This window comes from Xiphophorus couchianus, chromosome 2 (assembly GCF_001444195.1).
Source record: "Xiphophorus couchianus chromosome 2, X_couchianus-1.0, whole genome shotgun sequence".
NCBI classification, from domain to species: Eukaryota; Metazoa; Chordata; class Actinopteri; order Cyprinodontiformes; family Poeciliidae; genus Xiphophorus; species Xiphophorus couchianus.
In genome coordinates this window covers 12805148-12829792 of record NC_040229.1, presented here as the reverse complement: position 1 = coordinate 12829792, position 24645 = coordinate 12805148, and the positions used below count along the sequence as shown (strand labels likewise).

The window sequence follows — 24645 nt, the reverse complement described above, 5'->3', positions numbered from 1 at the left end:
TAAGTGTAATTTGATACTTTTACAGGCCTCAAGATGAGCTTCCTTTGGTAATGGATTTTACTGACCACTATAGTACAAGAAAGATTTTAATAACTAATTATTATTTTAAAGAGCAACTCTTTTAAAATTCTTTGTTTTCCTGACAGCATTTTGAAGAGCTATGGCCTGTCTAAAGGGGCAAAATTAAATAAGTTAATACTTCATTAAATCATTAATTGAATGTGTCATTAAATAAATAAATGCTTAGTTAAATTTTGAAGTAATTTATTTAATAGGGCTAGGGTTAACCTGCCAATCAAAGTTGAAGGGCGGGGCAATTGGCGGGGCTACCTCTGAGATCTTCGGACCCTGTTGCTGAGAATCCAAGATACAAACAAACAGACAAACTGATCGTCTTCCTGGTTGTTGCTGCCCTCCGCAAGAACGTGATGATAAGGAGCTTTGTCATCAAAAGAAAGCTTTGAGTAGAGATGCTGCTCTTCTGCATCAAAATAAATCACATGAGGTAAATCACCTGGTGAGGTGTTCCGGGCACGTCCCACCTGGAGGAGGCCCCGGGGAAGACCCAGGACACGCTGGAGGGACTATGTCTCTCGGCTGACCTGGGAACGCCTCGGGATTCCCCCGGAAGAGCTGGAAGAAGTGGCCGGGGAGAGGGAGGTCTGGGCCTCCCTTCTGAAGCTGCTACCCCAGCGACCCGACCTCGGATAAGCGGAAGAAGATGGATGGATGGATGGATGGATGGAGGTAGTTTGGGTATTGGTGTAATCTTTCTGTGCTTTCCTCTAGAGATTTTAATTTAATTCAATTAATGAATTCAATTAAACACTCAAATGCCATTTCAATGCAAACTTTAGGTGATTACCAACTGCAGTCGGTAATCACAGTAGCCTGGATGGATGGATAGAAAGACTGACTGACTGACTGACTATTGGACTTTTTCACCTCTAGGTCAACTCTGTAACTCTGACCTTCAGTTGTATCCTTCTCTGAATGGATAAATGTTTTGTTCCTTACTTACTTTTTGTAAATTAGCAGTTTTTAACAATAGCTTAACTGGAAATGAATCAACGTTGACGTAAAGTAAAAAATAAAAAATCCTGATAAACTGTAACCTTCTTATTCCCAGACAGATTGCAAGCATTGAGAGCTTAGTCCTGCTGACTCAACTGTCAGGTTTTATGTATTGAATCAGCTAAAAATGTCTCACACTTTGTATTTTTTTTAAAACTTGAAACTCACTTTTAAAATCATTTAGATTTTAACTTTGACCTGAATTGTAAGTTGTGTATTACAACCAATGTTTAAGTTCACAAGTAAAACATGCGATCAGTTTCTGACAGCTTTATTTCTTAAAATAGAAGAAATAAACTGTAGTTTACATATGCACTTCCACTACTATTGCAGCATGTTCATTTTCTCACCACATACACATAAATTCCCAGAAATCAGAAAAAAAACTTTTACAATTTATTTTCTTTTTTTTATATAATCACAAATTAAATAGGTTATTACTGAAGCAATATGAACATTTCACAATGTCAAGTTGTCATAACGAAGACATTCTGAATAATGTCAACTTTGTATTAAAAGTGTCAGGATATACCGAATATTTATGACAACAGTCATAAATATTCATGAAGACTTATTCATGTTCATGACATGTGTTATGTCATGTTTATGAAGGTGTCATGACAGTCTTATTCACAACCCCATCTCGCAACCTTTAGACGCATTTCTGCTCCAGCACACCTGAATCACGTAGCTGAATCATTAGCAATTCTGCGGAGAACTGGTCATGACTTTATGTCAGGTGTCTGAGAAGGGGTGCATCTAAAAGGTGCAGGATGGTAGCTCTTGAGGACTTCGGCACTGGATACTATCAGATAAATATCTTGATGTTTTTGATAACTTGTGAAGACGTTCTTTGCCCCTATTTTTTAGAATGAGTGACCAGCCCAATCACAAGCAGTCTTTTTTTTATTGCAAACAAAGAACATATGTGAACAACATAGAACAGTAATAATTACAAACAGATACAACATAAATGGGCTTTACAGAACATAGGACAATTATTTTACAATGTCAAAATTAAATCGGTGCTCGAGGGTTGCGGTTCTTTAAGGGCAGTTATGATTTGAATGGCTTTAGCATTTGAGCTGATTTTTAAGGATTCTAAATAGATATTAATAGAAGATAATAAAATCTGGAAATTAGGTTTTTACAAGCACAGTCTTACTACATTAAAAGGCTGGTACCGTGACGTTCGAATAAATGCGCACTCCTCTCTGACGCAGGAGTGTGGGAGAGGTTATGGTTGGTGTGTCGGGGCTCTTATTTGAAACATTTCTTTCCACAGAAAATGGTTGTAAATTTAGAGACTGGAGAGGTTAACCATTCATATCCTCGACCATAGCAGAACTGGGCAAAATGAAGCATTGCGTTCATATTTATCTTTGTTTCGCGGTGTATTTCAAGATGGTCTTTTCGAAGGATGCACCGGCTCTTGGGTCTAAAAATAGTCCGAGGCTTTTGAAACCAGGTAAGACATTTGCACACCATAATTAAGCTTTTAAAACCCTGCGTGTTTCGACGGGGGGGGGAAAAAAAATCAATTTCAGCGCCTCCAGTAACCCAGTGGTGTATTAGTCTTGCTCATTATTCCTGCGTCGTGGTCTATTGCTGTGCATTGTCAATAACGGGGTTTCTTGTCTGTTTCCCGTAGATATTATCAGTGATCAGTATAAATATGAAGTTAATCAGAACCATAGTGTGTTCTACCTGGAGGGAGAACGGGAGCTTTATGTCGGAGGCACAGACTTTGTTATAAAACTTAATGCAAGTAACTATCGCGTCATAGAGGTGAGTTATTCTTATTTATTTATTTTGTGGGCTTAATGTTTTTCATTTTCACTTAATCACCTGCCTTCTTCATATGCATTGGGGCCACCAAAGGGGGGTCAAGGAGGGCATTTGACAACCCTTTGTTTGTCACCCTCCTTTGTGGCCAGAGTCTGATCTAAAATATTTTGATCATGAATTAAAGACAGGACAAAGCTTCAATGGATTGCAACGTTTTGGCACATTTATATAAATACCTTGAAATACTTTTTGTGTCCTGTTTAATTTCTGTTTTAATGTTTCAGTCCTGGCCCCACCCATACTCATGTCTTTGCCATAGGCTTTGCCAGACCTATTTTACTTTATGTACGACAAAAATCCAGTTTAAAAGATTACATGAAAGTTTGACTGGTTTGAACGGAAACACACAGGAATTAGAAAAAAATAGATGAAGATGACTTAAAAACTGCTTTAAAAAGCTTTAAATCTTTTTTCTGTTCCATATTTGTGTGTTTGGATGACTTTGATAACAAAACCAGAGATTGCCAGATTACCAGAGACAAGACATTTGGAAAAACAAAACTGTTATAATTAAGTTATAAAAGTTATAAAAAAGTATGGCTACAAAATGTTAGGAGGACTATAAGAGCATGTTCTAACTTAACATTACCTAATATGTGGTATAAAGGTGCTCAGTAATTCTTGACATATTACAAAGTTGTAGACTGAAATTTGGACCAAAATATTAGATTCATGCAAAGCAACATGCCTAAATAACATGGCACTAAAATTAAGTCTGGCTTTTATTTCTGCTGTCTCTGCTGCCTCGTGATCTTTAGTTGTCCCTTTTTGGCCACGGCACCATGTGTAAAAAAAAACCTTGATATACTCTCGGTTAAGGCTATTGTAAACGAATATTTTAGTAATCGAGTAATCTACCGATTATTCTTACGATTAATCGATTACTCGATAAATCGTAAAAAGGTTAAATAAAACATTGGTAAATCTAACTTAACAGCAGTCTTACTATCGCATATCAACATCAGTCCAGTTTTTTACATTTGAGCGTCCCTAAAAATAACATTTCTGTAGTTTAGAAAATTGATTTGTTAACCTGAAGAAAAGTTATACTAGAATCTGAAGTTATATTCAATTTAATAATAAAAAGGCAGACTCAGAAATACGCTTATAAAAAATGTCGATAGTCCAGCTTTTCGTTTATATATTCATCCATCCATCCATCCATCCATTTTCTGTTCACCCTCGTCCCTAATGGGGTCGGGAGTTTATATATTCATCTTCAGTCAATTTAATAGATTAACTCTCACCTTGCCCAGCCTTTTATAGCTTTTGTGTTTATGTTAGTGACAAGATTTAATACCTTCTTTCATCACACACAGAAATGCATCTATCTGCTGTGTACCGCTGCGATGTGCTCCGCCACACATTTGTTGAGACCGGGATGATATGAAATTAATTTTCCAGTTAATCATCTAATGCGCAGCAGTGTTCAGTCTATCCGCTCACCTGTATAAATACACCTGCAGCACTCTTCCCCACCGTTCACTCTGAATCGGCCACCAGGCAGCAGCTCCGGGAGGAGAAAAGCTGCCCAGTCATTTGTCAAGGATGTTTATTGGTCCCCGACAAAGACCCGGAAGTTATCACCAATCAATAAAATCCCCACTGGCTGAACTTGAAAACTTGGGCGTCATGCTGGTAACTCTTAGCTGGTAACACACTCTGCGCAACGCAAGTAATAACCTGGCCGGAACAGGGTGCGTTAAATAATAAAATATAACTTAACAAAGTTTCGAGGCAGATAAATTTTCCTCGAGGAATTTTAATAATCGAGGTACAGTATTTGAATCATTCAAGGAATCGTTTCAGCCCTACTCTCAGTGACAGGATTTTTGTCTGCACTGTTTAAAGAGTGATTCTCATTCTTGGCACGTTTTAGGTGCTATAATAAGAAATAGCCTGCTCAGATGGCATGTGGGTGTGTGTGTGTGTGTTTTTTTTTTATCACTTCCTCATCACTTTATAATCTTCACACTTTTATGATGAATAGGTCTTGATCTCACATACACTCTTTTTAGCTTGTGGCAATGAAGCATTTTGAGTGACAAGTTATTGAATAAAACTTGGAATGTTTGTGATTTTCTGTGGAGACATGCAAAATAACTCCCCCAAAAAACACTTTTCTATCTTTTTTTTTTTTATATTCCTGGCAGAAATTTCCAATAACAACAACTGGACAGCATAAGTGCTCTCACGTGAGTTACTCATACAGACATGTACATAAGCTAAATTTAAACTAAACACACCATCTCAGTTTTGTTTAACATTGTACTGTGTGTTTTAGGGTCAGTGTAAAAATGTAATCACCATCATTGAGAAGTTTCAGGATGACATGTTTGTGTGTGGAACAAACGGACACAAACCAAAGTGCTGGAAACTCGTAAGTGAACATCCACATGTGAACATCCACATGTAAACACAAGGTCTGTATGTAATATACTGCAGTTTTCTTGTGATCTGTTGACTCAGCAGAGACAACAAGGCAAAGCTGATTAAAGCGTGGGAGCTGCTTTTGTTGTTAAACCTTGTTTCCTTGATGTATAATGAAGTAGGGTGTTGGGTGCCTGGTGTCTGATGTCCCATCATTTGCTAATGCAGTTTCCACCACAGCTCTCTTGAAGTGTTTTTTTTTGTTTGTTTGTTTTTTCTGTGCAGTTTCCTTCTGTGAAGAATCAGACTTCTGAGGTAGTGAAGAGTTACGAGGGAGCAGGCATCTCCCCATTGGTCTACACACACAACTGTTTGTCGCTCACAGTCGGTATGTTATGGACAGATTTTTAAAGGTTTTAAACAAGATTCAGTGCTGCATGCCATCTTATGTAACCACATCAAGTTGTGTTTTAAAATAGCTGTAGCAAGGTTGCCTTCTCATTGAGCTCTTCTGAGTAATTCAGCATTTCTGAATAGTGCTGAACATGCTCTGCTGTTTCAGATGGGGATTTATACGCAGCAGCGCCTTTGGACATGGAGGGAAGCTCTTTGCAGTTCAGGAGAAAAGCTGGCAAGCGGACTAATGTCTGGATGTACGACAGCTGGTTATCAGGTGAGAGTGATTGGGTTTGATGTTAAAGAGGAGCTCACCACTGTGACGTGCAAATAAATAATTTATACACAGCCTTGCAAAACGTAACTATATTAATAGCTACAGTACAGACCAAAAGTTTGGACACAGCTGTGTGTCCAAACTTTTGGTCTGTATTCAGTACACACAGTTGTGTCCAAACTTTTGGTGTGTACTGTATGTCAAATGTATAAAGTTTAATGATTCAAACACTGATGACATGAAAGGATATATTTGCTGAGGTGTGGGGTCTGAGTAATTAGAACGGTCCCAAATCTAATTCTGTTCAAGGCTGGAAGTCAAACAGTAATTATCCCCTTGTTTGTTATGAAGTAAAATGATTACATTTAAAAAAAAAAAAGTCTGCATAATTTGATTTTTGGTGTACTGTGTTAAGGAAATAAATAAGTCTTACCTAAGGTGAAACACTGAGTCAATCAAGAACGAATCAAAATGCATTTTGATTATTATTTTATTAAGAAATTAAGCAAAGAATATGAGCAATGATTCCCCTGGCTAGTCCAGGGAAGTGAAGAAAAGATGAAGGTACATCGCTTTTAGTATTCACCAGCCCTCTTACAGAGATGAAAGCAAAAGGGAGTATCCCACCAGTTTCAGTTTACTTCACAATTCTGGTATTTGCACCTTCAGACTGTGACCCCGGGTAGTTCAAACCCAGGTTATTATGTGTTTCCTCCGATCTGCCTCCAACATGAAGGGTGCTTCATGGACACAATTGATTGATTGATTGAAATAGAACAACGTTTTGACATAGCAACTGTTACTCGAGCATTTAAAAAAATGCAACAGGAGTGCATGAGAAAAGGTCAAAGAGGATTGACTTTTACAATCCTTTTACAAGACTCTAAACCAGTCATTAATCTTGGTTTAGAGTCTTTAAGTGAAGCTGTCTACATCTGTACAAAATAGGGACTTTCTATGCCTAACTGTTTGCATTAAAGAAAAGGAATTTGAAAATGGTAAACTGGCAACATTTTTCTTTTGCTTTGGTTAACTTAGCTTTATCTTGTGCTTCCCACATATGTTTGGCTTTGCTTTGCTGTGGTATGTCTTGTTTTTGTGGCTGTTATGTCTCACACTTGTCAATAAAAACTGTATATGGTTTCTTTAAACAAAACATCCTCTTGCAGAGCCTACATTCATATCGGCATCCTGGGTGAAGCGTAGGGAAGATCCAGACAATGAGAAAATCTACATCTTCTTCCGCGAAAAGAACTCCGACCACAGCCCAGATGCCGATCCCTGGATTTCTAGGGTGGCCAGAGTTTGTAAGGTACAATGCACACTGCATACAGCTGCACTTACAAATATGACTGCTGCCTAGCCAATTTAAAGCTTCTGTTTCAGTGCCATACTGTCATTGCAGTTCAAACACAACCAGATAATTTGTCAACACTTTGACGACTATAAAATTGACACTTTTCAAACTGTCCATAAGCTGTGTGGAAATGACTGTTATCATTTCAGAGAGCAGACGTTTTGTAAAATGGACAGATTTTAATGTACTGACTGAACCACATCAGTGTTTACACAAAAAGCTAAGTGCTCAAAGTTTTGCTTTGATGCTTCTCTATGCTGTAACTGCTAAGTAATTTCCCTGCTGGGATGAATAAAGTACTTCTATTCTATTCTATTCTATTCTATTCTATTCTATTCAAAATGGTGGAGAAGGTGAGTCATGAATGAAGTCCTACTGTTTCCAATGAAGTAGTAGATGGTGAATGTCAATCTTCTATCAGCTGCTTAAGGTCAGATTGCATTTCAGTGAAAGAAATGTTCCTTTTGGTCAGATTAACTAAATTTTTGCGACAAATAAATTGTGGACACATTAACAAAGATTAAAGATACTGTTGCAGCATGACTTGCCAGTAACAAAAAACAAAAACATGCCCAGCACACCAAAGTATTTGTCACATTTTGCATTTTAAAAATGCATAATTGGGAATTCATGTGACAGACAAACACAAAGCTGTGGAAATTTATGAAATGGCATGAAATGTTGTTTTCAGTTTGTTTTTCTAAAGAAGTTTGTGTATATGTAATGAGCCCATTTATTCTGAAGGATTCTTCATTTCAGTATAACTCCCTCTGTCCTGTAATGTTTGTTTGAGAACATTAAATGATTAAAAAGCATCTTGATACCCAAGGATCACAGCAGATAGGTGCAGAGAAATTGAAAGTATTGTTAGGTTATGAAATAATATCCCAAGCTTCAAACATTTCAGTGAACTGTTTCCTTCATCGTACCAAAATGGAAACAGCATAGCGCTACAGCAAGCCTGGCATATTCATCCGTCAAACTGACAGAGAAAGCAAATCAGAGAAGCTAATTTGTTGAAAACTGTGCATAGGCCAAATGAGACCAAAACTTAACTTTTAGGGTTACATGCAAAATACCTGGTGCAGAGAAAAACTACCACTGCGCATCACTTTTACAGTGCATCACTGAGGATGCCTATTTTTTTCAGCAGGACCAATGTAAACTGGTCAGAGGTCCCGTAATGCTGAATGGAGGACAAAACAGGAAATGGCTGCAAGAAATGACTCCAAAACACTTGAGACCTGGGTTATGGTTCACCTAAATTCAATTGAGAATCTGTGGCAGGGTTTGAAAAATCCTTTTTACATCTAATCCGACTGAGCTCAAGCTATTTTGCAAAAATAGTGTTTCGGTCTATAGATGTACAAAACCTGTCGAGACATAACCCAAAAGAGTTGCAGAAGTAATCACATTGACAGGTGGTTCCAGTGTGTTGACTAAGTCGACCTGACTTTATATTGATGCAACACTGAAGTTTTAATTTTGTAAGTGTCATGATTCCAGCCCTTCAGCTCTGCCTTGGCTGTGCTGATTGCTTATTGCCCTCACCTGCACTGAGCTGGTTCCTACTTAAACAGCTGCTCGTCACCAGCTCAGTGCGAGATCGTCTGTTGCCCCTGTCACAGCTTTCAAGCCTTGTTGTCCCATGTTCCAAAGAGTTTTCTGGTTTCTGATCCTGCCTGTTTTTGACCACAGATTTTTGCCTGATCCTTCTGCTGTAGAGAGTCCTGTTGCTGAACCCTGACTGTTTCTGACCCTGCCTCCTGCCTTTTGGATTTTGGATTTTCACTGCCTGAGAACCTCCCGTGCATGACCCTGGACTGTTTTGCGACTTTGTCTCCGGTTGGTGGATTTTGTCCTCATCGTCTGTTTGCCCCCTCAGACCCCCCACAGATCTCCCCCTGTCCATTCCCCCTACCCCCCCCGGCTGGACTCCTGACCCCTGTGGATTCCTCGTCTCTGACCCACCAGTCTTACCACACCCTTCAACACCTTTTACTTTTTTGTAATAAAACCTTTTGGTTACCATCCTCTTGTTGTGGCTGCGTCTTGGGTTCTGGCTGAATCTGCTTTTAACATTACAGTACGATCTCGCCAGTATGAACCCACAGCCAAATCCCAATTGGTGTTCTAAAGTAGAGGATGCTATTACCGGCCTAGAAAGAAATGTCCAGGAGCTCTTACGGGGACTTTCTTCTCTAAGGGATTCCCAAGCCCAAGCTAGGCCCTCAGTTATGCAGCCACGTCCACTTTCTGCCACTCCCACAGTTAACGCTAACAACGAACCTAAGATTCCCCCCCCTGAGCGTTTTGATGGGGATCCTGAACAATGCAGACCTTTTCTAACCCAGTGTTCTCTGCTTTTTGAACTCCAGCCCTCAGCCTTCCCCTCTGAACGAGCCAAGGTGGCCTACGCTATCTCTCTACTATCTGGTAAGGCTAAGCTGTGGGGAACTTCTGAGTGGGAGAATGATGCTGACAGCTGTGACTCATTTTTAGAGTTTTCTGATGAGATGAAGAGGGTTTTTGATCCTATCCGTCCTGAGAGAGAGGCTGCCAGGAGACTGTTTTCTCTCAAACAGGGCTCTCATCCAGTTACGGACTATATCATAAATTTCCATGCCTTGAAATCCAGTTGTCTTTGGAATAGTGAGGCCCTGTTTGACGTTTTTTACCAGGGCCTGTCAGATGAAATCAAGGATGAGATTGCTACCCGTGACCCTCCCAAGACCCTCGAGGCCTTAGAAAGGCTTGCCACACGGATTGACCAACGCCTGCGTGAACGTAAGAAGGAGAAGTCTTCATCTAGTTATCAAAGAAGGGTCTCAACTGTTCAGGTCAGTCCAAGCAGCATGCCCAAAGTCTTTACGTCCCCCCCTGTTAACACTGAGGAGCCCATGCAGTTGGGAAGGACCAGGCTCTCTGCTGAAGAGAGGGAGAGGAGGTTCAGAAACCACCTGTGTTTTTACTGCGGGGAGAAGAACCATCGAGCTCTTAACTGTCCGTCAAAAGGACAGGCTCAGTAAAGCTCGGGGGGTCTTTACTGAGCCCTATCCTCAGACATCAGAATCCTCCCCATAATCAGTGCACCATCAGATTTCCTGACTCACCTGAAGGGAGTGGAGTCCCTGTTTTCATTGATTCCGGTGCTGACGCTGACTTTATCGATGTCAACCTAGCTCATAAGCTCGCACTGGAATTGGAACTTCTAGAGAAACCACGTGAGATCTTTGCCATAGATGGGCACCTCATTGATACTATCACTCACTGCACTAAACCTGTTTCTGTACTGATTTCAGGAAACCATCACGACAGGATCACGTTTCTACTGACCAGGTCTCCTGAGATTCCGGTGATTCTGGGACGCCCTTGGCTCATCAAACACAGTCCAGTCATTAACTGGTTCACTGGTGAGGTTCAGTCTTGGGGACCATCTTGACCCACTTCTTGTTTAAGGGAAGCTCCTATCATGACATCTCCATGTGAGATCATCCATGATTACCCAGATTTGTCTAGGGTCCCAAGGGTTTATCATGATTTGCGTGAGGTATTTAACAAGTCTAAGGCCACTTCTCTGCCTCCCCATAGAGAGTACGACTGTGCCATTAACCTTCGCCCGGGAACCACCCCACCTCGAGGCAGATTGTATTCTATTTCTGGCCCAGAAAGAGGGGCAATGGAGGAATACATTTCTGATGCCCTCAAGGCAGGTCTAATCAGAAAATCCTCTTCCCCAGCAGGAGCAGGATTCTTCTTTGTGGGCAAGAAGGATGGCTCTCTTAGACCATGCATCGATTATCGAGGCCTTAATGAAATTACTGTTAAGAACAGGTACCCTCTGCCTCTCATGACTTCTGCTTTTGAGCTCCTTCAAGGTAGTACCGTGTTCACTAAACTGGATCTGCGTAATGCTTACCACCTGATCCGCATAAGAGAAGGAGATGAATGGAAGACAGCATTCAACACCCCTTCAGGGCATTATGAATACCTGGTCATGCCCTTTGGGCTCACTAATGCCCCAGCCGTTTTCCAGGCATTGGTTAACGATGTGTTAAGGGACATGCTAAACAGGTTCGTTTTTGTATACCTTGATGACATCTTGATTTTTTCAAAGGATGTTCCTGCCCATATCAAGCATGTGCGGGAGGTTCTCCTCAGACTGCTCCAAAATAAATTATTCGTTAAGGCAGAGAAGTGTGCATTCCATCAGTCATCTGTATCTTTTCTGGGGTTTGTCATTGCTCCTGGCAGGATTAACATGGATCCTTCTAAGGTGGCAGCAGTCTTGGAGTGGCCAGAACCATCCAGTTTGAAGGAGCTTCAACGATTTCTTGGGTTTGCTAATTTTTATCGCCGTTTTATCAAGGATTTTAGTTCTGTGGCTGCCCCCCTTCATCAACTCACTTCTTCTAAGACTCAGTTCAAGTGGTCTTCAGAGGCTAAACAAGCCTTCTGTAAGCTTAAGCATCTTTTTACCTCAGCTCCCATTCTACGTTTTCCAGATCCATCTAACCCGTTTGTGGTGGAGGTTGATGCCTCTGACACTGGGGTCGGCGCAGTCCTGTCTCAACGGTTCGCAGATGATGCCAGGCTACATCCTTGTGCCTTTTTTTCTCGCCGGCTCTCTGCCTCCGAAGGTAACTATGACGTTGGAGACAGAGAACTGTTGGCTATCAAGTTAGCCTTAGAGGAATGGAGGCACTGGCTAGAGGGGTCCACACATCCTTTTACTGTGTGGACAGACCATAAGAACTTGGAATACCTAAAGTCTGCCAAGAGACTGAATCCACGCCAAGCTAGGTGGGCACTATTCTTTAGTAGATTTGACTTCACCCTGGCCTATCGACCTGGCAGCAAGAATGTCAAACCAGATGCCCTTTCGAGACTTCATCAATCTTCTGTCTGTCCTTCTGATTCTGTTGACCATGACTACATCCTTCCCTCCAAGACCCGGCTAGCTCTTACCAGTATTGAGACCTTGCTCAAGAGGAGTCATCAGAAACAGCCACCTCCAGTTCAGTGTCCTAAGGGTCTTCTGTTTGTTCCTGAAGAGATGGTGTCTAAAGTCCTTCAGTTCTGTCATGGCTCTAAACTTTTCTGTCACCCAGGTATAACCAAGACTCTAGCAGTGGTCCAGTCAGGATTCTGGTGGCCCACTCTCAGAAAGGACACACGAGAGTTTGTGTCAGCATGCGCCACGTGTTCCAGAGTAAAGCCCTCCAGACGTCCTCCAGCTGGTCTACTAAGGCCCCTGCCTATTCCACATCGACCGTGGTCCCACCTCTCAATGGATTTTGTCACTGGCCTACCTCCCTCTCAAGGTAACACTGTACTCCTCACAGTGGTTGACAGATTCTCCAAGATGATCCACCTCATTCCTCTACGCAAGTTACCTTCAGCACCTGATCTTGCTGAAGTGTTCAGACTTCATGGCATCCCCCGCAACATCGTTTCTGATAGAGGACCACAATTCGTTTCCCGTTTTTGGGGTGAGTTTTGCACCCTTCTCGGCATTGACATCAGTCTCTCTTCAGGTTTTCACCCTCAGACGGATGGCCAGACAGAGAGGATGAATCAGGAGGTTGAGTCCAAGTTGCGCATCCTTTGTATGGATGCTCCTAGTCGCTGGTCCCAGAACTTACCTTGGGTTGAGTACGCCATCAATGGATTACCATCAAGTGCCACAGGTCTGTCACCATTTCATGTCGTTTTTGGCTATCAGCCGCCTATGCTCTCTGTTCAGGAAGGGACTACCAAGGTTCCTGCTGCCCACTTATCAGCACGTCGTTGTCTCAGAGTCTGGAGAAAGGCCAGAGCGACTCTCTGCAAGACCTCTGCTGTTTATGCCCGCAATGCCAATCGCCACAGATCCCAAGCCCCACGATACCTGGTGGGTCAGAAGATGTGGTTATCCACCAAAGATCTGCCCATCAAGGTAGAGAATCGCAAGTTGGCACCCCGTTTTGTGGGCCCATTTCCTGTTACCAAGGTTATTAACCCAGCAGCGGTGCGTCTCCATTTGCCTTCTTCGATGCGTGTACACCCCACCTTCCATGTCTCCAAGGTCAAACCTGTGAGGTCATCCAGGTTTTGCCCTCCTTCCAGACCCCCTCCACCCCCCCGAATCATTGATGGAGCCCCTGCCTTTACTGTCAGACGCTTGCTGCGTTCCCGACGTTGGGGCCGTGGCGTCCAATACCTTGTCGACTGGGAGGGCTATGGTCCTGAGGAGAGGTCTTGGGTGCCTTCTCGCCTGATCCTGGATAAGGGCCTCATTCGCAATTTCCATTGCCTGCATCCGGACCAGCCCAGAGGGGCGTCACGAGCCGCCCCTTGAGGGGGAGGTGATGTCATGATTCCAGCCCTTCAGCTCTGCCTTGGCTGTGCTGATTGCTTATTGCCCTCACCTGCACTGAGCTGGTTCCTACTTAAACAGCTGCTCGTCACCAGCTCAGTGCGAGATCGTCTGTTGCCCCTGTCACAGCTTTCAAGCCTTGTTGTCCCATGTTCCAAAGAGTTTTCTGGTTTCTGATCCTGCCTGTTTTTGACCACAGATTTTTGCCTGATCCTTCTGCTGTAGAGAGTCCTGTTGCTGAACCCTGACTGTTTCTGACCCTGCCTCCTGCCTTTTGGATTTTGGATTTTCACTGCCTGAGAACCTCCCGTGCATGACCCTGGACTGTTTTGCGACTTTGTCTCCGGTTGGTGGATTTTGTCCTCATCGTCTGTTTGCCCCCTCAGACCCCCCACAGATCTCCCCCTGTCCATTCCCCCTACCCCCCCCGGCTGGACTCCTGACCCCTGTGGATTCCTCGTCTCTGACCCACCAGTCTTACCACACCCTTCAACACCTTTTACTTTTTTGTAATAAAACCTTTTGGTTACCATCCTCTTGTTGTGGCTGCGTCTTGGGTTCTGGCTGAATCTGCTTTTAACATTACAGTAAGCAAAAAATGAAAACAGTGTTTGACGTTTTTCTAGTCGACTTTAGGTATTGCATACTTTGCATTAGTCTATCATAAACATACTTACATAAAAATAATACTTAATACTGTGAAAACCTTTGCAAGACACTATGTTACATTTTCAATAACACTTTTATATTGTACTTTCCAAATTGTATTGTATGTTTTCACTTCAGACTTTATGAGAGTTGTGAACAATTTGAGTAAAACAGAAACATTTAAACCCACATGTTAAATGACAAAGGTCAGCATCACCGTTTGCTGTTCACAATACCCTTCAATAGGGAACAGTGGAAACACAGCTTCTGTTTGCTGAGTATTCAGCAGGTTATATCAGTGTTAATAAGTGGTGCTGATAGTTGCTGTCCTGGATTGGTTCATAAGCTAAAATAAAAGCAGAAGGGGAACTAAAACACTGGTGCTAAGGTTTTCTGAGCAACATATTAAGACTACCAAGAACATTTTATCAAAAAAAAACAACCTGTTCCTTAATTGAGCCCTTGCTGCAGTATGTGTTTACTTGCTAGGAGACCAGTGATCAGGTCTGAAATCTTGGTGTTGTTATGGACTCAGACCTGAAACTTCATAGCCACATTGAGACAGTTACAAAGTTGGCCTATCACCTGAAGAACATTTCCAAGACTAATGTCTCAGCAAGATCTAGAGAAACTCGTCCATGCATTTATCTTTGGTCGCATTGTTTACAGCACCAGCGTCCTCACAGGTCTTTACACTTGATAGGTATTTTGTTTACCTAAATACAAAGAAAGAACCACAGACAATGTTTATGAGTTTTCAACCAAGCTTCTGCAGAAGGAGAAAGCATAGCAAACCACTTCTCCAAGGTGTTTACCATGCGTTCTGATTTCCTGTAGCAGAGCCTGTTTTTATTCATCAGGAGAAAGAAAGGGAGTCAAAAATGGAGTGTGGAGGTAATAAACCAAGGGGTGGCTATTCTGAAACAAGGAAGAACTACATTCTACACACAAGCAGTTTACTGAGTATCCCAAGATAAGAAGCAGCTGCACCTTCAAGGTTTAGAGAAAAAGCAAGTTTTGTCTTTCCCACGGTTTAACAAATTCCTCCTCTCTGGGGTGTGAATACTAAACCTTTAAATGAAAAACAAACTGGTAACTACTTATGTAAGAATGATAACAAAACATAATTATTCTAACAACACTGACTCTCTGTAGCTCAGAGATTAGACTTTAAAATACTGTTGGTTTATAATTCACCGAATGGCTTAGTGCCACAATACATTAAAGATCTGCTGTTGTTATATCAGCCTTCCAGACCTCTCAGGTCTTCTGGTTCTGGTCTGCTCTGCAGCCCCAGAACTAGAACCTAACATGGAGAAGCAGTATTTAGTATGCACCACAAATCTGGAATAAAGATCCAGAAAACTGCAAAACAGCTGAAACGTTGAATTCCTTTGATTCTAGACTTAAAAGTCACTGCAGAGTTGCTTCTGAACCATAAGAAATGAGACACTGACCAACATTTTGATATTTAATGATGGCACTTCAATTGTTGACTGCTCTATGACTTGGTATTGTTGTGTTTTTATGATGTAAAGTTCTTTGAACTGCCTTGTTGCTGAAATGTTCTCTACAAAGAAACTTGACTGATTCTTTTATTGATTTTTACTTCCATTACCATAAGCCAAATTGCAGTTTCCTAAAAGAATTAACCTGATCAAATGTTACTGCTGTGTGGAAGTAATAACATCCATGCTAAGAAAAACCTTGAAGAGTTCTGGCACTTTATTTAATCTCTAACGTGGGTGCAGTCTCAGATATTTAACTCTTTGTGGACAAAATAAAAAGAAAACTGATTCTTTTCCTAATCAAGTCTTTTGACGTGATTTTTGTAGACCGATGAAGGTGGATCAAAAAGATTCTTCCAGAACATGTGGACGTCCTTCCTAAAGGCTCGCCTCGTCTGTGGGTTTCCAGATGAGTCATTGTATTTCAATCGTCTCCAGGACATCTATGTGATGCACGACGATGACTGGCGCCAAACCAGAGTCTACGCACTTTTCACAAGCAGCTGGTGCAACACTTTTTCTTCCTTTTTTAGTGTTAGAAACTAAGCAACAGCATAAGAAGCAGTATCAAAACATAAGAGGGTGCATCATATTTATTTTTAGTTATTGCTTAAACATCAAGTCTGAGAATACCAAAGCTTTTCTCTAATAACAATGGAACTGCCCTCGCCACAGCATGAAACATTTGATTAACTGCTGAAACTGTGATGGCATGAATGGTATGATGACCTCTCTTATTAATTCTGTTTCAGGAACTCAACTGCGGTTTGCATCTATTCAATAGAAATGATAGAGAAGATATTTGAAAACTCAACTTTCAAAGGCTATGCTAATGAAATCCCTACACCAAGGCCTGGAACTGTAAGAATCTATTTTTGTACTTCCTCTTAGGGTTTTATTTTTGCCTGTGTATTTTTGAGTGTAGACATTTAAAAAAGGCTTGTTGCTAAAAAAGGGTGTTGCTGTGGAAGCTATGTTGGGTTTACCTCACCGTGTTCATGTTTTCCATGTATTTTTTGTGGCTATTGTGGGTTCCATCATGAGCTAAGTTTATTTGTACAGTAATGTGCTGTGGAGACCATGTGATGTACATGGGGAAAATATTTTGCCATTGTAGCCACAGTATACTCCACACAGCTGACCAATAAAAGGAGAGGCACATGTCTTATGTTTGTCAACAACTACACCCCCTAAAGGAAGGCTTATAGCAGACAAGTCTGTTTGTCTTCCTACAGTTTCTTTATGCCAATAAGGTTTCCAACTCAAGTGATATTGTTGCTAAAACCTGGAAGTGGTTGGGATTTTTTACTATTCAGATTCTAAGTAAATTAGGTGAGATAGTTCTCTCCACTTTTCCTCTCATTTGGTTTTGCTTTTTGTGATCCAGGTAATTTTGTTGCCTTTTCTTAAATGTTGTCTTTTTGAGTAAACTTTTACATGATTGTGTTTTGTAGTGCGTGTCAAACAGCAAAAGCCTGCCGCGGACCACAGTGAACGTAGTGAAGGATCATCCTGAAATGGTTGACTGGGTGCATTCCCTTCAGTCAAAAGTTCCTTTTTATGTAAGCAACTATAATTACACCAAAATAGTTGTTGACCGGGTTAAAGGAGCAGACCAGCAAGTGTACAACGTTTTGCTCCTTGCTACTGGTAAGCCAAGATTGCTTTGTGTCGATTTGTCTTTTCTTGGCCAGGAATTATGCATTGTTTACAATCTCTGCTGGGAAGCAATGGGCTAAAAATGGATCAGTCCTAAAATAACAACACTGTAATGGTTGTTCCAACAGATACTGGCAAAATCCATAAAGTCCTAGTGGCTGGTTCAGAGCCCTTTATCATATTGGAAACACAGCTCTCCAACATTTCACCTATACAGGCAATGACACTCGACTCTCAAAAGGTACAGTTAGGTTAAAAAATCTTTTCCTCAGTATTCTTTGTAATGTGTTTAATTGTTTAATGTTTTGAAAAGAATGGGAATTGTGCAAACTACAAACTGAAATGTGTTTCCCCATTGAGCTTTTGTTGGTTGCACAGAAAGAAACCATTTTTATCTGCTTTTGTTTTGATGGTCCTTGACCTCTCTGTTTTTGATTAGTCCCAGCTCTATTATTGCAGTTATCACACTCTCTGCTACACTTTGCAGCTGTTTCCAACGAATCCCTGTGAGGCCTTTGTTATCCACTGATACACAAAGACACAAACAAAGCTTTGTTTATAAAATTGTGAACAATTGCTCAGTTGTTAGACAAAAGTTTATTTCTTGCCTTGATGTTTGTTCATCAAAGCTATTTGAGACATTATGAAACCGTGAAGGGACAAACAATAGAGATACACTAGGAAGACAATTCCAAGGCTTTGTGAGCCTATAAACAAAGCTCAAAGGCAACCAGAGTATGAATAGATTGTGTGACAAAGAACTTATTTATCCTTATCCACCTTCCTGACATAAAGAAATGAAAAGGACGGCCACTGAGCATTGTCATCAATAATTTTTAAAACATAAATCAATGTTACTTGCTTCAGATGCACTTACATAAATCTAAATCAAAGAGGATAGTAAGAAACTTTGGAAGGATGAATGTAATTTTTACATTTACGTATACATCTGAATATTCTTTATTAATATTTATAAATGTCAGTATTTTGAATGACACACATTTATAAGAAATACCTTTTTTTCACATTTCTCAGAAAAAATTAGTGGTGGGTTTCTCTGATAAAATATCTATAGTGGACCTTCAAAAGTGTGAAAAGTACAACGCGTCTTGTGCTGACTGTGTCCTGGCACGGGACCCCTACTGTGCATGGACCACATCTGGATGCACCCCTTCTAACCTGTAAGTACTAGTTTTATTTCTCGCTGCTCACATATCCAATAGTAGTCCAAAATGTCCAATCAGTTCTAATCAGACAGGTCTACAACAGCCAGTGTTTGGATTGGTGGGGTCTTGTTTCCCACAGACCTCATTAAGTTTAATCAAAAGTACTCATCAGAGTTGTTTGGAGTCTTAGTAAACACCTTGGACTGTGTATCTGTGATCAAAAATCAAGTGAAAAAAACAAAACAAAAGCATTGTTTCATTCTTATGGTAAAGAAAAGAAGTATTGATGTACATTATCTTTTAGTTTTTTTTGTTTTTTTTACCAGTTATTTGTTAATTCTTACATTGTGTGTGAATTGTGAGACAGTTATTTTTTGTTTTTAAGCATATGCACTGACTAGTGGTGCCTTTTGAATTTCGTTGTCCTTGTGACAATGACAATAAAGATTTATCTTATCTTGTCTTATCTTATTGGATAATTGTACACTAATTTTAGAACTCTGAAAAATCAAACTGTTGGAGTACCTTTTTTAAAACAGCCCCCATTTTAAAAAACGTGCTTAATTGACTCCTAAGGCAGGTGTAGCAATTCCTTTTTATATTTTTTCAAAAATTATGAGAATGCTCATGTTATGGATTTTGAGAGCTAGCTAATTGGAAAAACACCTGTAGATATTTCTAAAACACCTCAAGCATTTTGCCTGACATGAAGTCAACATATCAAGATGAGAATTGCAGTTGTCCCGATTCGATAAAATTTCCAGGACTCTAAAGGTGCCATGTTTATCTGTCGGAACAATTACAAGCAAGGAGAATTGTCTAGTTGTAGATATTATCCATAGAGAAGCAAGTGCTTTACCAACATCAAAAAGATCACTCGGCTAGGAAGAATCCATTCTGAAAGCTACTTAAAAAGCCAGATTACTGTTTGCAAGTGGAAAGATCTTCTCTTTTTATGACCTGTCCTGTGGTTGTCTGTTATGTACCTTTTGGTACGATGTATGGAAATATAAATTACCATTTAAAGCCTTTTGTAATTTTTTCACAGTGGGGGCATTCAGAATATAAAGGATGGACACACAAGTGTTTGCTCACAAAATAAAGCAGCGAATGGTAAGTTACAAAATGTTTCATGCTGTACCATAGCAACTTTATCACATCTTTACTGAGCTGCCCTTTTTTTTGTTTTTTCAGTGTCAGGGGTACTGACCAGGTCCAAAAGGCAGATATATTCACCAAAAATTTCAGGGACAATCCATTCAGTCCCCGAAGGTGTCCCTTTCTATCTGTCCTGTCCTATAGAGTCTTATCATGCAAAGTACACCTGGAAGCATGGAAGTCACGACAGACCTTGCCTGCAAATGCTTTCTAACTGTCTGCACCTTATTCCTTCAATGGGACCAGAGAACTATGGGGAATATGAATGTGTCTCCACAGAGAAGGACTATAACAAAACTTTGAAAAAATACCATCTTAAGCAGCAGTATGAAAAGCAAGCCAGCAGGTTTGCTGATTCTAAACTGAATGATGCACCAATCCTTGCTCCTCAGCTGTTGTGGATTCTACTCCAGACTGCAGTGCTGCGGGAAATTCTGAGATAGTTTCTGCTAACTGACTGGGATTTGCTAAGAGTTTTCTCAAAAAATATCAGACCGTACCATAGAACTGAAATTAGGGACACATTGTCACATTGGCAGTGTGACTTAAACATAATGTTTTTTGCCCTTTATAACATCAAATTAAGCTAAAATGACTTTCAAGCTGTGTTATGGGACTCTGCTGTGGCATCATTCTACCTTCCATCTTGGCAGCCTTTACTAAAAAGTTCTCACAGAAAAAAGGAAGGTTATCTCTGTGTCATGTTACTAGGAGGATGGAAAGCTTGATAAATACTGTAGATGGAGAAGGATTTCATTTGAAGTAATGTGCTGATGGAAGAGCATAGCTAAAAGGCAAAGAAAATGCATTTCAGGCCCACCTACCCTTGTACAGGCAGACGTGCACACGCAGGCTAGCCACGCTACACAAGAAAGTTAAAAATTATTCAACTTTTGTCGCTATCGTGTATAGGGAAAACTTAGCTAGCTGTGTGCTTAGCCATTACCAAGGAAACAATAGCGGAGGAGTAGCTAGAGGCACCGGAGTGAAACTTTTTGTCATCCAGTCTCTTTGGTAGAAAGAGAGACGACGAAAAACAAACGAGCAATATTATCATCCTCATTTTATTATCAAGCTCATTTTAATTTATCATGCATTTAATTCAACTGTCACCATTGGTCTCATATGGATAATGACAAAAATAATTAGATTTCTGATTATCTAATTAACAATCAGAATGAACACAGCACAGATGAATCATGGATGTGAAAGTGGATATGCTTGAGCTAGAGGGAGTTGCTGAAAGAAAACATGCCTTAACGGGTTGAGCCCAGCACAAAGTTTTTTTTGTTTAAAATGTCAGCTGTTTTGTTGGTTCTGCGCTTATTTTGTGGGTGAGGTCGGGAAAAAATCTGTACAATTCAGACCCTACTAAGCAGCTGAACAAGCAAGTCAGCATCTTTCCTTCCTGCTGAGGTTTTTTCACCTTTATGGACTGCACCATAGGGACTGCACCATAGATGAGTTCAGTAGAACTGGAGCCACTGCAGCTAAGGCATTTTATTTTTTTTGCTTACTTTGAGCTGGAACATGTGGTGATGAAGGAAGAAAACAGCACTCCCAGTTATTATGTCATTGAAGTGAGAGAAACAAAAGGAAGATGCAGGAGGCATTTATTTCCATTAATGGTTTATTTTTACCATCACTGTCATGTTTCTAGAACAGAATCTTTTTACTGTGAGCAATAACTGCAGAAACAACACAAGTTGGAATAGTTTATGTGCACTTTTAGGTCTTGCCCTTAAAGCAAATAAAATATGAAGTTCCTGTGCTAAGAAAGGCAGAGCTCTTCCTGGGCAAGGCTCTGTCTTTGGCACGGATAAGAGTATATCTGTATTACATGGTTTGGGGTGGATTAAGTTATTTAACTTGCTTTCATAATTCCTTTCAGTGGTCAGTGAGAAATGTGCAGTCAAGAGAGAAAATAAAACAGCTGTAGGTCACATGAAGCGCATCTTTAACTGAAAGTCGCTTTTTCATAGTATAAACCTAATATTGCACTATGTTAGTGGTATTTAAAACTACATTCTATATTTTTCTTACATTTTTCATTAAAAAAGGCAATACAATGTTAAACAACTGAAACTCTGGGAAAACTGTAAATTTGTAAACAAAATTTTCAGAGCAAATGCATGCTCAGCATAACACCGAAAAAAGAAGTTGTTCAACAGTTAATGACTCTGGAAAAAACGAAGGAGATGATCATTGACTGACTCAGGTCACAACACGAAGAGGTTGTGACCTGAGTCCTCTACTTGGCATCATCTCCTTCAGCAGCAATATGGCAGATGAGAATCCTCTGTCAAAAAGGTTGCTGTAATGTCCATTCCCTGTGTTCAGGATGGTTTTGCAGCAACAGAACATTGAACAGTGTCAGAGATTCCTCCCACCTTCTCTATGATTTTTTTTTTAAACTGCTGCCAGGCAAACGTTACCACAGCATTAAAAACAGAAACCCACTGACTGCTGCATAGTTTTCTGCCTCTAGTTGTTAAAAGTCTGAACCGCCGTTTTGATTAAGCACTTTACATGATTCCATTTATTTTTATATCTTTTATCTGCTTTGTTTCTATCTGTGTTCTGTTTGTATTTGATTATTTTCATAGTGTTCCTAGATAATTTACTACAATTATCATCTAAGCTAACTTCAGTGAGAAATGTGTTTGTGTGAACTCTCTCAGCCAGAGAAATGAATGGATGGGAATTCTGGACAAGGTGTAGCCACAACACTAGTCACATGTGGCCTAAGGTCCAGAATTGGGTAAGCATGGAAATTATAGACCAAGTTTACCAATAAACTGACTTGATTTTGGTTCCTCAAATATTCAAGAGTTCATTAACCTGTTTGAAAATGTCACATTCCAAAGAGAACATTGTTAATTTGTAGATCATTCTTGACCCAAAAAAAAACATTCATAAATTGACATCATGAATGGCTCTAACAGCAGAATATTAACATCTTTTTGCCTGAGCCAGGTTGTTGATGTACAGTATGTGGCCTTTGACTTTAAAAAAAAATCTGTACTCACCAGATTTAATAAAACATTACTTATGGGATGTGGCCATCTGGTGCTTTCAATGTGTTCATTTTCTGTAGATTCACATCTTTTTAATTTGAGAGATTCATGAAGCCCCATTTCCCAGGGACCCAATATTCACCATTCATTCCGGTTTACATCTTCATACCACTTAAGAGCAAGAGAATCTTATAAGTGTTGCACTTTTAGAGATCCATGACAGCTGTCTAGTCATCACAAATTGTCACGCAGTCAAATCCTTCCTTCTGGACTTTTTTCTGCTTTCTAAAGCAACCTGACTGAGAAAATGCTTTCTTGTTGCCTAATATCTCCCACAAACTGCAAGACGCTGGTCAGTTCTGTTTCAGTTCAGTGTAAAAAAATGCTTTTGTCTTTTACTCTGTAATGTGATTTAAAGAGCAGATAAAACATAATATAGCATGTTTGACTTCCACAGGTCAAAATCACAATTTTGCAAAAAATCAAAAGTGTGTGATGCAACATGGGTAGTATTCTAGTGGACCCTTTTTGTTGCAACAATTTGATGCCAAAAGCTGTTCTACACCAATTACAACAGCAATATGTCTGTACTAACAACGGTCTACAGAAGCCTTCATCACCAAGCATGATATGCAATGGAGATATCTGCTGCATTTTTAAAGAGCCTGGGATACAAAATAAGACCTTTCTTTTACTTTCTTTTAAGTTAAATATATGTTTTAGCTGTTTTTGAGATATACCATTTTGGCATTAACATGTGTAAAACCATTACTTATTAAAAAATGTAATGCCTTTCAAAAATAGCACTTACTGTATTTCAAGACTATTCTAAGGAAGAAATGCCTTGGTAAATCAGGACACTAAAAGTTAATCTGGCTTTCCTGGATCTCAAGGCTAAACACTCTTAATGATGATTAGGAAAATACTTCCTGTTTGCACAGATAACAGCTACAGCTATCATCTCTGAGAAGTTCCACAAAAGTATCTTAGTGAAACAATTTAAATCCACTCCATTTAAATCGAACATGCTAATGTTTTTATTTTTTTTATTTTTATGAAAGCATCACCACCCAAAGTCTTGTGCCAACAGATTGTACTCATTCAACATAATAAAGACATAACTCACTATAAAAGATTCCGGAGGTTTTGAGAAAGACTTAATACAAAACGTTGTTTATATGTCTGCAGTCATATCAGATGTTTTTCTCTTTTCAGATGAAAATCAGGCATCAGGGCAGAGCATTGGGTGTTGTCAGACTTGGTAACTTTAACAGCTGGTGTTTGGCTTTTGTCTGCTAGTAGACATTACAGGGAGGTTGGGATTTCATTTTCTGTGTACTGGTTTTTGTGGGCAACCAGTCATCCTCTCAAGCCACCCAGAGCAGTTAAACACACTCCATGTTCTCACCACCCAGAGCAGTTAAACACACTCCATGTTCTCATTTCATTGACAGCAAAATAACAGAACCTTAAGATGTCTTCTGCAAGCTTGTGTCTGGCCTTTGTACTGTGCAGCTAAGCAGTGCTGATTGGATTTTCCTTTGGCCTATTTAAAGAAGCGTTCTCTTTATCTCTGAAGCTCTTAGACGGATCAGTGTCACTGTGTAGTCTATTTTGATAGAAACGGCCACTGTGACCTTCTTTTACCTCTGCTGTGTTCTGATTAGAAGAAAACCTTGAACCTTCTCCAGTTCCATGGTTTCCTGTTTTGCATGTGGGATGCAGAGATCTGCAGGGTGGAGGCCAAAAACTAAACTTTATATAAAACATGCACAGTGTTTCTTAAAAGCATACACACCCCTGTTACAA

General features: G+C 40.2%; 1 protein-coding gene across 1 annotated transcript; it reads left to right on the top strand.

The window, feature by feature from the left end:
- The first annotated feature begins 2266 nt into the window (after nucleotides 1-2266).
- sema7a (semaphorin 7A (JohnMiltonHagen blood group)) lies at nucleotides 2267-23971 on the top strand. Its single transcript, XM_028045536.1, has 14 exons — nucleotides 2267-2542; nucleotides 2726-2862; nucleotides 5076-5117; nucleotides 5207-5302; nucleotides 5578-5680; nucleotides 5855-5965; nucleotides 7135-7277; nucleotides 16164-16342; nucleotides 16589-16697; nucleotides 17291-17486; nucleotides 17624-17736; nucleotides 18531-18676; nucleotides 19710-19774; nucleotides 19856-23971. Exons 1-14 carry the CDS (start codon nucleotides 2431-2433, stop codon nucleotides 20260-20262), a joined length of 1959 nt encoding a protein of 652 aa, XP_027901337.1. The 5' UTR covers nucleotides 2267-2430; the 3' UTR covers nucleotides 20263-23971.
- The last annotated feature ends 674 nt before the right edge of the window (nucleotides 23972-24645 follow it).

What these genes read in the sequence shown, in the direction of transcription:
- sema7a (XM_028045536.1), top strand. Translation starts at nt 2,431, where the DNA reads ATGAAGCATTGCGTTCATATTTATCTTTGTTTCGCGGTGTATTTCAAG. An exon ending in GCACTTTTCACAAGCAGCTG is followed by an intron (nt 16,343 to 16,588) that starts GTGCAACACTTT and finishes ATTCTGTTTCAG; the next exon opens with GAACTCAACTGCGGTTTGCA. An exon ending in TGACACTCGACTCTCAAAAG is followed by an intron (nt 17,737 to 18,530) that starts GTACAGTTAGGT and finishes CACATTTCTCAG; the next exon opens with AAAAAATTAGTGGTGGGTTT.